Source organism: Phytophthora sojae (genome assembly GCF_000149755.1).
Source record: "Phytophthora sojae unplaced genomic scaffold PHYSOscaffold_3, whole genome shotgun sequence".
Lineage (NCBI taxonomy): Eukaryota > Oomycota > Peronosporomycetes > Peronosporales > Peronosporaceae > Phytophthora > Phytophthora sojae.
This window is the reverse complement of record NW_009258117.1, coordinates 7093124-7106685: the sequence shown is the minus strand read 5'-3', so window position 1 is coordinate 7106685 and position 13562 is coordinate 7093124. Positions and strand designations below refer to the sequence as shown.

General features: G+C 54.6%; 7 protein-coding genes across 7 annotated transcripts; 6 read left to right on the top strand and 1 right to left on the bottom strand.

Moving 5' to 3' along the window:
- Positions 1-693: 693 nt before the first annotated feature.
- On the bottom strand, positions 694-2060 carry PHYSODRAFT_247483 (hypothetical protein; the record flags this gene model as incomplete). Its single annotated transcript, XM_009525965.1, has 3 exons — positions 694-885; positions 940-1931; positions 2051-2060. 3 exons carry the CDS (start codon positions 2058-2060, stop codon positions 694-696), a joined length of 1194 nt encoding a protein of 397 aa, XP_009524260.1.
- Positions 2061-2829: 769 nt separating this feature from the next.
- PHYSODRAFT_490280 (hypothetical protein) lies at positions 2830-4042 on the top strand (the record flags this gene model as incomplete). The annotated part of the gene is made up of 4 exons (XM_009525964.1): positions 2830-3081; positions 3154-3333; positions 3400-3696; positions 3764-4042. The coding sequence occupies 4 exons, from the start codon at positions 2830-2832 to the stop codon at positions 4040-4042; spliced, it is 1008 nt and encodes a 335-aa protein (XP_009524259.1).
- Positions 4043-4181: 139 nt separating this feature from the next.
- PHYSODRAFT_557542 (hypothetical protein) lies at positions 4182-5747 on the top strand (the record flags this gene model as incomplete). The annotated part of the gene is made up of 1 exon (XM_009525963.1): positions 4182-5747. The coding sequence occupies one exon, from the start codon at positions 4182-4184 to the stop codon at positions 5745-5747; it is 1566 nt and encodes a 521-aa protein (XP_009524258.1).
- Positions 5748-5920: 173 nt separating this feature from the next.
- On the top strand, positions 5921-8098 carry PHYSODRAFT_490446 (hypothetical protein; the record flags this gene model as incomplete). The annotated part of the gene is made up of 1 exon (XM_009525962.1): positions 5921-8098. One exon carries the CDS (start codon positions 5921-5923, stop codon positions 8096-8098), a length of 2178 nt encoding a protein of 725 aa, XP_009524257.1.
- A 924-nt stretch (positions 8099-9022) lies between these two features.
- On the top strand, positions 9023-10172 carry PHYSODRAFT_488117 (hypothetical protein; the record flags this gene model as incomplete). The annotated part of the gene is made up of 5 exons (XM_009525961.1): positions 9023-9258; positions 9295-9448; positions 9524-9670; positions 9736-9819; positions 9894-10172. 5 exons carry the CDS (start codon positions 9023-9025, stop codon positions 10170-10172), a joined length of 900 nt encoding a protein of 299 aa, XP_009524256.1.
- A 412-nt stretch (positions 10173-10584) lies between these two features.
- On the top strand, positions 10585-11487 carry PHYSODRAFT_488514 (neutral zinc metallopeptidase, Zn-binding site; the record flags this gene model as incomplete). Its single annotated transcript, XM_009525960.1, has 1 exon — positions 10585-11487. One exon carries the CDS (start codon positions 10585-10587, stop codon positions 11485-11487), a length of 903 nt encoding a protein of 300 aa, XP_009524255.1.
- A 324-nt stretch (positions 11488-11811) lies between these two features.
- On the top strand, positions 11812-13013 carry PHYSODRAFT_299227 (hypothetical protein; the record flags this gene model as incomplete). The annotated part of the gene is made up of 4 exons (XM_009525959.1): positions 11812-12048; positions 12123-12302; positions 12382-12678; positions 12741-13013. 4 exons carry the CDS (start codon positions 11812-11814, stop codon positions 13011-13013), a joined length of 987 nt encoding a protein of 328 aa, XP_009524254.1.
- Positions 13014-13562: the final 549 nt, after the last annotated feature.

Below are 13562 nucleotides of genomic sequence, written 5' to 3'. Positions count from 1 at the left end.
GGTCAACTACTCTATTCGAATAGAAGGGCGAGCGGTGAGACTTCGCTAGCGTGCATGCCGTACAGAAGAACAGCTCCTTCGGGTTTACCGACGCAGTGCCGTCGAGTCCACGGATGGCTTGGCTCCTAGATAGATCATGCAAGATGCGAACGTTAGGATGTCCAAGACGTTTGTGTAAAAGCAGAAGAGAGCGTTGCTTACCCGACGTGGCAATGAGTGCCGATGCGCTCACCGCAGGTTTGGCCTGGAACTGATACAGAACCGTGTTCGTCGCCATTGGCGCCTTGATACTGAAGCGTTCATCAGTCTGCATGGCCGATCGAAGCTGAAGCGAAAGTCGTGCTTCACGGCAGCCGAGACTGAGAGTATGCTGAAGTGCAGCTGTGGGGCGTAGAGGACGCCGTGAAGGATGAGCGTCTTCATGTTGCCTTTGGAGTCGATGACTTCCAGCTCAACGCGTCCAATACCCTCAATCGGGATTTGATTCTTTCCGCCGACGGTGATGGAACCACCACTGGCAGAGATGTTCGAGAACCACTGGGCTTCATGCGTCACATGACGCGTACATCCAGAATCAATGGTCCACATGGTGTCCATGTCAACGTTGGCTTGAGCCGTGAGACTCAGAGGCAGGTTGATGGCGGTGGCTACGGCAATCAGGCCGGACTCGCGGCATTCTTGGCGAAACACCTTTCAACGGTTGCCATCGGCTTCATCATCATCGTCCGAGTCGTCCTGGTAGCGTTTGCGTTCGCGGGACTTGCTCCGACGGTAGTCATCATCATCAGATCTTTCTTGGCGGTTTTGGCGCTGTCGATTCTTGCCACGATTGCCGTTGTAGTTGCCACCAGCACTGTTTCCATTGCGCTTGTTCTTGCCCTTGTTCTTCGGTTACTCACGCTTTGAGTTGCCTTTGAAGACAAAGTTCGCAGGCAGTACAGTACCGGCCTTCACGTGTCCAGTCCGCAGGTCCTTCTGTAGGCTCCTGCAGTGACGGATAGTGTGGCGCGGGCGGTCGCAGTACGAGCAGGTATTGTTGTAGTTGTTGCCATGGGTAGGCGGAGTGATTGTAGGTCCAGCCGCAACCAGGGCACGCTCGCTCTTGGTCGCTGTCGTCTCCGGTGTGCCCTTCGCCAATGTATAGCGCTCTTGGGCTTGGAGGTCGCGCACCTTGCCCTCAATACCCTGCTTGAGGTCCTCATACGGGATGTACTTCCGTTGGCCCTTCCAAACGCGGAGATCATCCTTCCACGACTTGGGCATGGAGTGGAACAGGTAGATTGACTTCTGTCCCTCCGTCATCACCGATTCCGTGGCTTCCGACGCGGATTTCATCGCGTTCTCAAGCTTAAGGAAGAACTCTGTGAGATCAGAGCTCTCCTCGTACTTGATCTCCATCAGGTAGTGCTGGATGAAGTAGGGGTCGCCGTGGAAGGCAGCACCCTCGTACTTCTCGCAGATGAAGGTGAAGATGTCGTAGGACGTGACGAGATTTTTGACCAGCCGAACGTGCGTGTTGTCCATCGTCTTCATCAGAAATGCCTTGGTCTTGGCTTCCTGGCGACGGCGCTCACGCGGGTTCAAAGGCTTGGTCTTAGGCTTCTTCAACGGCTTGCGCGCTTGTCGTGCATCACGGCGGTTAAACGGCCGGATAACGGGCAGGTCCTTGCGCTTGATCGCAGAGTCCGAGTCACCACTTGAGTCTTCGTCAGAGCCTGATTGGGGCTTGTCATCGTCGTCACTCTCGTCGTAGTCGATCTCAGCCGTCTTTGCCGGCGTGGTCTTCGGCGGGTCGTCGGCGTCGGATATGTGGCTCCCGCTGTCCTTGCTGTTGTCCTCGGAGACACCATCATAGTTGGGCTTCGTCACGAAGCCGAGTAGATGCTTTCCGTCGAGGGCTGCGCACACGCGAGCCTTCCAGCCGTGAGAGACTAGGAGGAGAGGAGTGTGGAGGAGTCGTCAAAAGACGAAGTGAGTTAGATTAGAGATGGCGCACTGCCAGCAGCAGGGTTTAGATGGTTGGTTCTAGCAAAACTACACTGGTACAGACTATACAGCATAGTTACTCCTTGACTAACAGCTTTGAAGGGACCTTTTGTATCAGATCATCCGCTTCCAGAGGTAGTTGGTACTATGTGCCACTATGTAAAGGGTGCAAACATTGACAGACATGATGAGATTATTCGGGTAGTCCATCCTCTTTTCGCCAGCGTCGTTGAAGCACCAGCATGTTGAGCCATGCCACCAGCAACGCGAAGTTCGGGTTGAACAGCGCGCCATATACGCCATTGCTATTGAACAAAAAGTCCGTCTCTATCACGAACGCGATCGAAGCAGCACCGACATCGCGATTGATGCGCCGCCGACACAAGAGCACGGAGCACTTCGTCGCCCAAGTACGCTAACGTTCGCGGAGCACCCACGGTGAATTCTCATATTCCCGGTGGTCGATGGTGGTTCCTTCCACGATAGGAATGGATTCTATTACCTGTACTACAGCCTGCACTACAGGTCCTGTAGTCATTGAAGACCACAGCGCACATCTCGATTACATGTATTTCATTCGTAAGCTCAAGATTCCGCGCGATGTGTTTCCGGTTCCTGGTCTCGAGCCCTACAATGCTTGGGGTGCAGTCAATGGCGCCAGTGTTGCAATCTGCAACAGCGCTTGGTTATCGTAGCACTCTAGGTGTCGATCTCCCATGCATAACCGGTGGTGTTCTGAGACCATCCAAGTGTGACATGTGATACAAGTGCGTGGCTCGATGAGTGTGTCAACGCTGGCGCGCTGATCGAAGTCCATTCGAGTATTTGCCATCAAAAGACGAGATGGGGGCGAGCCAGTATCCGCACTCTACAGAAGGTGCTCCTTTGCTGCCCACGACATCGACCGGGTCGGTCGCTGTGAAGGTCGCAGTCGAGACGGAGCCCCAGCACCATGCGTTGCTTGGGATGGCGTGCGTGGCTTGCTCGGCCCTTTGTTTCAGCTTCATGTCGACTTTCATCAAGTACTTGACCTTCACCGTGACGTCTATGGAGGCCATCTTCTGGCGCTCGATGGTCGCGTGCGCGTGCAACTTCGTACGTTAGTTGCTTTATTATTGTTTGATCAGATAGGGGGAACTTACGGAACGACGTACGCACGTGGAACAGGTTGCCATCAAGCTGAAAAACCAACGCCTGTACGTCGCGCCCGAGCACCGCAAAATGCTGCTGATCCGCTGCTTCGTCGGGTTCTCGTCGATGGGCTTCAGTTTTTACGCTGTCTCGCAAATGGTGTTGGCCGACGCAAGCGTCATCATCTTCACATCGCCCGTCTTCACCTTCTTCATGGTGCGTTTTGAGCTCCGTAGAATCCTTTCGTGTTGACATATCCTCACACAAAACTTTTGTGCATAGGGAGCGCTGTTTCTCCACGAGAAGATCGACCCCGTCAGCCTCATCAGCGCCATCGCAGCGTTCGGAGGTCTGGTCTGCGTCGTGCGTCCGGGCTTCCTCTTCGGATACAACCACCCTACCGCTGCTTCGGACGGGTCGTGGGTCGCCGTGTGCTCGGGACTGCTCGGCGCATTGAGCCAAGTGTTCGTATTCCTCGTCGTTCGGCAGCTCAAGGGGCTGAACGTGTTTGTGATCATCCACTACTTCACGCTCTCCAACGTCATCTTTGCCATGGTGTGGATCGCCCTCATCCAGCAGGTAAGCTACGCTCAGCGTTCTACCTGATCTCCAACCAACTCTACGTGTGGTATTCCCTTCCCCGCAGTCCTTCACCATTTCCTCTGCTCTCCCGTTCTGGGGCGCCGTCTTCGGCTGCGGCTTCTTCACGTTCCTAGGCCAGTCCTTCCTAACCCGGGGCTTCCAGCTGGAAAAGGCGGGCATCGCCTCCGTCATGCGCTACTTGGACGTGGTCTTCGTCTTCATCTGGGACTCGGTCATCCTCGGCGAGCACATCAACCACTGGAGCATCGTCGGTGCCTTCATCATCGTCTCCTGCGCCGTGCTGATCGCGCTCCGCAAGATGCACATGACTCCACCGCAGTAATACATCAGAGTGTAGGTCACTTCAACTTCATTGATCTAACTGGAATATGATTGGTCAACCTTCTTTTCCACCAATCATATCGCATTTAATTTAATTTACCCCCTCGAACGTTAGGTAGCTCAAGAAGAAAACCTCGAACATGACGGCGACCGGAGCGGCTGTGCGGTGCGAGGTGTTTGGGCGGCAGGGCGACGGCGAGCTGGACGAGGTGCTGGCGTTCCTGCGCGGCTTCAGCGCGCTGTACGGCGCGGGTCTAACGCTGCACAGCGAGACGCGCGCCACCGCCGAGGAGGTAGGAGAACTGGCGGCGCTGGCGTTCACGACGCCCGGCGTCGTGCGCGTAGGCGACGACCCGGACGCGCTGCCGAACCAGGCTGAACAGAATTCGCCGCAGCTGTTCGCGCGAGTGTCCACGCCGCAGCAGGAGCTGGTCGTGGTCGGCGCGGCGGCGCTCAAGCAGTGGATGCGGCTGCAGCTGCTCGAGGCTCGGTACTCCGCTGCTGCTGCTGCTGCTCCAGAGGAGACTTCAGAGCGCGCGCCGCTGCGGCTCTTTGTGAGCGGCGACCGCGCGCAGGTGGGCAAGTCGACGACGTGTCTGGGACTGGTGGGCGCGCTGCTGCGTGAGGGCTACAAGGCCGAGGACCTGGCGTACATCAAGCCGGCCACGCAGTGCGAGAAGCCGCAGCTGGTGACCAAGTTCTGCCGCCAGCAGGGCGTCGCGTGCTGCGAGGTGGGGCCCATCCTCTTCTACAAGGGCTTCACGCGCGAGTTCCTGCGCGGCGAGACGGAGTCGGCGCCGCAGTTGCTGGAGAAGGCCAGGAAGAAGGTGGAAGAGGTGGGCACAGGCAAGAAGGTCGTCATCGTGGACGGCGTCGGGTACCCCGCGGTGGGGTCCATCTGCGGCGTGTCGAACGCCCACGTGGCCAAGAAGCTGGAGGTGCCCGTGGTGCTAGTCGGTAAGAAGGGCGTGGGTGACGCAGTGGACTCGTTCAACCTGAACGCGACGTTCTTCGAGAGCCACGGCGTCAAGGTGCTGGGCGGCATCTTCAACCGCCTACCGGAAGACGGGTTTTACAGCCTTGAGCACTGCAAGGAGAACGTAACCGCCTACTTTGAGCAGTTCCAGCCCGACAAGCACGTCTACGGGTTCCTCCCAGAGCTGACTGATGGCGGCCACAGTGCGCTGATTGCGGAGAAGGGGAGTGAGGAAGGCCAGAGTGAGCCTGCACCCGGCGTATTCCTAACAGCGGCGGAGGATCAACTGGCCAAGAAGGTGGTGGATGCATTTGCCAAGCACATCGACTTGACGAAGCTGTTGGCGGATGCTAAAGTGTACCAGGGAGGTGCTGCTGCTAAGCTAGCGAGTTCAAGTTCCGCACAGACCCAGGCTGCGAAACCGAAGCCAAAGGCGAAGAAGCCGAAGCGCGCTCGTAACTTCGAGATCCCGACATCGTTCGAGACCGTTTCGCTCCCCGCGTTCGACTCGGTTGCTGCTCCTACCTCGCTAAACTCGATTGAGATCCCCTCGTCTACGGAGACAGTAGCGCTTCCGTCGTTCAACACCATCGAGATTCCCTCATCCACGGAAACAACGGCAATCCCTAGTTTTGATACCGTCGAGATCCCAACGTCGACGGAGACGATGGCGCTACCTCCGTTCGACACGGTTGAAATCCCGACGTCGACAGATACCGTTCCAATCTGAGAACAGCAGTCTGAACGGAGGGTGCGCGGAGATGATATAATACGAAAGCGCTGAAATATACTTAAGTTTCGCTGGAAGAAAAATCATTCGCAATTCATAAAAACGGGCATTTTCCGGTTTTGGAGCAGACGCCTCGAACCGACACAAAGAGAAACCCGGCAGCACCTTTTCAGATGAAGCGTGCGTTGGCACCCGCGGCTCGACTCACAGCGTTGTTGGGTCTGAACGCGCTCGACCTACTGGATCTGTATGGCAAGGCTGTCTGGATCGGGTCCACCGATTCCTTTTCATTTAGGGTGGTTCACGAGCAAGGCTTCGCGGTCGAACCGCTTCCAAGGCCAGCGTTTTTGAATTCGTCTTCGGTTGAAGTGGGTGCTGCGATAATTCGGGCATCTGGATGGACGTCGTTTTACGACCGATGCAGCGAGCTGTACGCGCCTAACGATGGCGAACACTTCGATATGGTCAAAGCGACCGACTGTGACCTCCGCGCGCCATTTTCATCGTCACCTCACCATTTTATTCCTGAGTTGGTGCTATCGGCTACTCTGAGTGCAGACTCGGTGGCTTGGGCAAGTTGCCAGCTCCTGTTCTCCCATCGTCGACCTCAGATCTGTCAAGAAAAAGTCGTTACCCAGTTTCCCGAGCGATACCAGTGGCAAGTAGACGAGATGGAACACGATAAGATGGCTCCGATCCATTCGATGGCGGAAGCTGAGCTCCTGAAGATGCTGGACCTGCTCAGTCGTAGTCACCCACTGTCTGATGTGGTTTGCGCGCAAGGGTTTGAATCAACTGCTGGTCCCGGGCATTACACGGCAACTACGTTTGCTTGTGGAAGCCCCAATGTCTTCGAGAGTGCATTCGTTGGTGCATACGCGACTTCGTTTGCGGAGTTTCATGAAGATCTGGCGGGGCTAGCGGTTGACAAGCTGAACGTTATGGGCTTTGAACTGATATCGAGGCAAAATTCACGATCGCAATTCGTACTTCGTGAAAAAGATGGAGAAGTTGTTGTTGTGGAGGAGAATGCAGTCAATTTTGTCACATTCGGGCATTTGTATGTGGCTCTGATCGTTACGGACATCGTGCTTCTTTTTGCTCACGTGCGCGCTGCATTTGACACGTCTCGCATGTTCGGATGGCGTGCACTCGTTGGATTCGAAAGCTTGGGCGATAATGTTTTCAGTGACTCAAGGTGGTTGCTGCTGTATCGATCTTTGTATCACAGCAGCGCCATTGTGATTCTTACGATATTCTCAGCTGCCACCTCTTGGTTTGTGAGTTTCCCGCTCGCTTTCATGTGGTGCAGTAACTCCGAAGGCAGTGCGTATGCGCTATTATCCGCCGTACGAGTGTGGATGTTCGTGCTTTGCTTGCTTAACGTGTTCTGGGGGTTGTTCGCAAGATTACGTGAAAGCTTGGCATACCGGATTGTCAAATGCACCTTTGTCACCCCTCTCGAGGTGCTTCTGGCAACTACATTCGTAGTGATACTGGAAACAGACGGGCTTTTTGGTATTGCTGAGCTCAGACGTCATTACGAAGGTCAACAGAATATTGACGGTGCTGCTTTCCCCGGTCGCCTTGCTGTTGCGAACGCATACAACGAAGAGGTTGATGGGTTTGCCACTACTTCGCCTGATATGCTGCACACACTGCTCTCTCCGTTCTTGATTGTTGTCACGGAGAGCCTGGCGCTAGTCGTGCTAGTGCTCCTTGCGAAATCAATGTACTACCGGCGCTTGCTGCACCTGGAAGAACGAGAAGCAGCGAATGCAGTCGCAGTTGTTGACAATATTGACGAGCACTTGGATGATCCGGTACCCGATCAACCCGCCTCAACGGCACCTCTATTGAACCGACCACGCGCGAAACTGTACCATCGGCTACCTCTGGAAGAACTGATCAGAACGCCTGCCCGGGTGAATAGCTTGGTGCGCTGTTGCTTCGATGTTGACGTTATGGAGGACGACGGTCTCACATACATGCTCCCTCATGTGTACTACGACTTCGGTGTTATGATCAGCGACGCTGGGTTCCTTCGCACCCGACGGGGATTCTCCAACGTGATTCATCGGCGTCTCGATGTGGAGAGATTTTTTGCACCTACCGACAGTGTATCCGCCGTCGCGCCGACGCCACTGAAGCGCCAGCGAAATGAAGTCACGGACAGAGGAGTGAAGTTTGCGTTGGATAGCGTTCCATCTCCAGTCGATTCTGTTGCCGCTGCTCAAGGAAGCCCGTCGCCACCGAGGACGCGGTCGGAGTTTAGAACGATGCCGTCGGCGAGGTCGATGCGCAGACGCAAGAGCATGGAGGAGCTGCTCGACAACTTGTCGCCCATGTAGCCGAGTCCATTGCGCTGGGAAAACGTCAAAAGGTGTATGAATTTGAAACGTTTTGTCAAAAGCGGTTAACTCGTGTCATTAGGTGTATGCTAGGTTGTCGGTATGACAGTATGTGTATGTGGTTCCAAGCGCACTAAGGTGCATGATAAAGCTGCATCAGCAACGAATGCGGTGACTGGTGTGTGGGCTTAGATCCAAATCCATAAAACCCGGGGTTAGGAAGGCTTCTACCTGATGCAACTAGCACGGTTCGTGGTGTCCATGACTTTGATAGCGAATTGTACGACTGAGGGACTATAATGAACGTCGTTATCCATTGTAGCCAGGCCTCAGCGTTGCCACAGTTCTGCAATACCTACACTCTCTTCCGGTTGGGGGCTCTCACTAGAGCTCCTTCACCTCCGAAATTCAGATGCAAAACCTACCTAGTACAGCCATGCTATAGACGCTTGCGGTTTGCGTTGGTAGTTCCTTGTAGCCACAATAGCGAAGTTGTCGAGTACAGTTGCTCTATATGCTATTATTAGTTGACCGTGTTCGCTACGAGCGTGTCGTTAATAAACTACTGTGCTTGGAAGCTCGATCCTGGGTCTATATGACCCGACCTCGGCCGAAATACCGCGGCAACCAAAACGTGTGTCAGTACGTGTATGATGAGACATGACGCGACGTGACGCCCACGACCACTACACCTATTGACAAACGTTTTCCCAACGCATACACCTTTTGACGTTTTCCCTATTGCGCTTCAACTTCAGTCTGCGTGTACCACACCAACTAGTGGTTTTCACCGCGCGTTTTTCGCCAATCAAATCGGAGCTGATACCGTCGGTATCGACTCGGACGGTGTGAGCGGGTCTTCTGAGACCGTCCAGCGTCACTCGTCAACACGCCGCTGCCCTGCAAAGCCCCCAAGGGTTCAAGATGAGTGTCACCGACCCTAAGAAGGAGAACGAGTCAGCGCCGCTGCTGCCCACGACGACCTCGGACCCCGTTGCCGCCAAAGTCGAAGCCGAGCCGAGCCACCACGCGCTGCTGGGAATCGGATGCGTGGCGGTGGCGTCCGTGTGTTTTAGCTTCATGTCCACGTTCATCAAGTACATGACGTTCACCTTCTCGTCCATGGAGGCCACGCTCTGGCGCTCGTTCGGCGTGCTCGTGTGCAATTAAATTGTGGTGAAGCTGTCGGGCGTCAGCCTCGACGTCCCGGAAGAGTACCGCAAGATGCTGCTCTACCGCTGCATCACCGGCTTCTCGTGCATGGGCTTCGCGTTCTACGCGATGTCGCAGATGGTGCTGGCGGACGCAAGCGTCTTGGTCCTCACAAGCCCCGTCATGACCTTCTTCTTCGTACGTCGAGTTGGCGGAGGGTGGTGAGAACAGCGTGGAGAGAACTTACTTAGTGTGTGTGTTTTTTGCTGTTAGGGTGCCCTCTTCCTGCACGAGAAAATCGACCCCGTGAGTCTTTTGTGCGCCATCGGGGCGTTCGGCGGCCTGATCTGCGTCGTGCGGCCCGGGTTCATTTTCGGCTACGATCACCCGACGGCTGCTACCGATGGCTCGTGGATCGGGGTCGTGTCGGACTGCTGGGCGCTCTGAGTCAGGTGTTTGTGTTCCTGACGATGAGGCAGCTCAAGGGGCTGAACGTCTTCGTCATCGTGCACTACTTCGCATTGGCTAGCGTCATCTTGACGTTGCTGTGGCTGGCGCTGATTCAACAGGTACGTCGTGGCTGAGAAACATTGCACAATGTCTCTACTTTAATTTAACTAACTGAATTGTGTTATGGTGCCAGTCATTCTACATCCCGACGACATTTTTGCTGTGGAGAACTATCATCGGCACCGGCATCTTCACGTTCGGTGGTCAAATGTTCCTCACGAGGGGTTTCCAGTTGGAGAAGGCTGGCGTCGCGTCTGCCATGCGCTACCTGGACGTGGTGTTTGTTTTCATTTGGGATTCGACGATTCTGGGCGAGCACATCAACCATTGGAGTATTGTAGGCGCCGTGATCATCCTGATTTGCGCGGTGGTGATCGCTGTTCGCAAGATTCAGACGACTATGCGAAGTTAACATCGTTTGGAGAGCCACTACAAACAAGGCCAACGTACAAAATGAATGTACAGACTTAGGCACAACGGAGCTACGGCAGGGTTGTACTGTGGCTACACGTTGGCACAAGGCAACAACATGTAATAACGTCACACACAAATGTCTATGCTCTACTGAATACTACGTAGTAGTACTAAGCATACATGTAGGAGCATAGGTCATTCACCTTCGCATGGTTTCAAGGAAATTAGTTTACCGCAAGCTTCGTTCGGTCAGCGTATCGTAACTCGTGCCGTTGTTTGCCGTCGTTGTTGAATAGTGTCTGCATGCATCAGCTAGACAACTAACTACTATCGGTAGTTACCCGCATGCATTGGCCATATTGCTCATCAACGAGCAGTCTTGGCAAGAGTTCATTCTCCAATTGTCCACGATGACCCCAAGCCTATTCTCGACCCTCTTCGCTGTCATTCTGGCGACAGCCTTGGCTGCCATACCTGCTACGGCTGCATCATCCAGCAACAGCAGCGCTGCGCATGCCCCCTTCAGAAGCATCACTTCTCGCCCTGGCGAATGCGTCATCGGTCATCCAACCACCAGCGTCAGCGCGGAAGACCTCCAGTGTGTTTGGGACAACCGCATGGAGCCTGAGGTGATGCCCTACAATAACTGGATCATGGATCAAATCGTGGCCAACAACGGCACTCTCAACTACTGCGTCCGCTGGGACAGCAAGACCACGAAGCTTACCAAGGCTACAGCTGCCAAGTTTCAAGCGATGCTGACTCGCCAGTACGCTGCTTGGAACCGATGGCTTATCGGCTACAACTGCTGGCCGTATAACCAGATCAAGGTGAACATCGTGGGTTTTGCTGCACGAAGTGCCTCCGATCTCGGCTGGTCGGGCGCCTCACTCGGTAAGCTCTACATTGGGGACCTCGACAAGGATGGAGCTCCACAGTGTCCCGAGAATTGCTACCGCGCCCTGGACGGGTCTCCCGGTGGGTGGTCCGAGTCCAGCGGCTGTGACGGCAAGCCGTTCGACGTCTCCCTTTGGCCGACCCAGGGCCTGGGTGGCGGTTTAGGCACTTATTGGGGCCAAAAAGTGGATCTTGACGACATGCTGGCGCACACTGAGGAGGATCAGCTTACGATCGTCGCCCACGAAATTGGCCACGGCTTCGGACTTCCGGACTTTTACTCGGACGAGGAGAAACCGAATGGCAAGTGGCCCAACTGCATCATGATGGCGGGGAGCTCCATGACTATTGCGGAGGGTGACGGGTGGATGCTGCGTCGTTTGTACGAGAACCTCAAGTCTCGCTACAACTTCTAGTTTTTTTTCTGCTCGCTTTTGATGCGAGCATGTAGACGTTTTGTGTTGAAAATCAATCGATGTTCATTGCCCAGGAACCAAATACGACACTTCGGCTTGGTGGTGCGTGTGAGTAAAATTCAACAGGTAGAAAGCACGACTCCCAGTCGCTTCACGTGCTGAAATTGGTGCAGTGCACGGATGCCCCAATCGCTTCAAGATTGGCACACGAATCGCTTGCCAATCAAATCGCCCAACCTCTGCGCGTGGTGAACGCAGCCGCGATGGGGAAAGGTCCTTGACCAGGCAAGTTCATTCGCCAAGAAACCGTTGGCGCCAACGAATATGAGCGTCGGCCAGGAGAAGAGTCCGTCGGAAGCCGCGCCGCTGTTGCCCACGACCGCGGCCGACCCCAAAGTCGAAGCTGGGTCCGGCCACCATGCGCTGCTCGGCCTCGGGTGTGTCACCATGTCGTCGCTGTGCTTCGGCTCCATGGCCGTCGTGATCAAGTACATGACCTTCACCTTCTCGGCCATGGAGGCCACGTTCTGGCGCTCTGTGGGCGTCCTCGTGTGCAACTACGTACGTCAATGCGGCGCCTCAGCACGGATTGTGCTGCCTCGACTGACGTAGCGCTGCCGATTTTGCTGGTGTAGGTCGTTGTTCTGCTTACTGGGACGAAGCTCTACGTTCCCCCTGAGCACCGTCGGATGCTGATCTACCGCTGCCTTACGGGCTTCATCTCCATGGGCTTCTCGTTCTACGCCATGTCTCAAATGGTGCTTGCGGACGCGAGCTCGCTGATCTTTATCAGTCCAGTCTTGACCATGTTCTTCGTACGTTGTCTTGGGATGGATGGATGGGTGGATCAATGCTATCGTGAGGTGGTGCTAATGTATATTTGTCTGTTGTTAGGGTGCGATCTTCCTGCACGAGAGGATTGAGACTGTGAGCCTCATTTGTGCGATTGCATCGTTTGGTGGCCTCGTGTGTGTGGTGCGACCGGGTTTCCTGTTCGGCTATGACCATCCCACGGCTTCAACGGATGCTTCATGGGTCGGGGTGTGCTCTGCACTGCTCGGTGCCTTGAGCCGAGCGTTTGTGTTCCTGACTGTGCGTCAGCTGAGGGGGCTGAACGCGGTCGTTATCGTACACTACTTCGCGGTGGCTAGTGTCATCATGTCCGGCCTGTGGCTAGCGCTGGTTGAACAGGTACGCTGCCTTATATGATCCACTGAACCCCTCCCCACTCTAACTCTCGACATACTGCACAGTCCTTCTACATCCCGTCGACGTTCGTGCTCTGGAGAGCCGTTATAGCAACCGGAGTCTTCGCGTTCGGCGGCCAAGTGTGCCTCACGATTGGCTTCCAACTTGAGAAGGCCGGCATCGCTGCCGTTTTGCGCTATACGCAGGTGGTCTTTGTCTTCATTTTGGACTCGGCCATTCTGGGCGAGCACATCAATCACTGGAGCGTTGTCGGAGCGTTGATAATCCTCATCTGCGCCGTGGTGATTGCCGTGCGCAAGATACACACGAGTGCCTAGTGACCATGCAAGCTGGATAAAGACAATAAGTACAGTGCTTGTGTTTACACTGTATCGCTTCTGCTGCAGCAAAATCTCCCGAGTCGAACAGGAGGTTCACGGAAGATTTTTTTCATGTCCGAGTTCCAACATGACATGGATTTGGCTTCCTTGTGTGCTACAATAAACCGCTCATTTCACGTAGGCTGTGGCTAAATTGTGTTTTCAATAGGTGTGCCAGGAACAACAATATCATATACAGACAATCCTCTTTGGAGTGATATCCCGAATAGGGATACCCTCTGGTTAGCACTAATGGAGGCTCTCCCGATGACCGACGACATAACAATTCAAGTCAAAACATCCTCTAACCTCTGGATAGTGCTTAGTGATACGCGATTGGGCTTTATCACTATCAAGAGACCGTTAACTATGAGAATGTCCATTGCGTAAAGCATGTCCGACGTGGGTTCGCTTGCGACCTTGAATGGACTTGGATTCTCCGAGTTCGCGGACATATTATTTTTGTAAACTGAATTTTTTTTGCATGATGCGATTCTGGAACGTGCA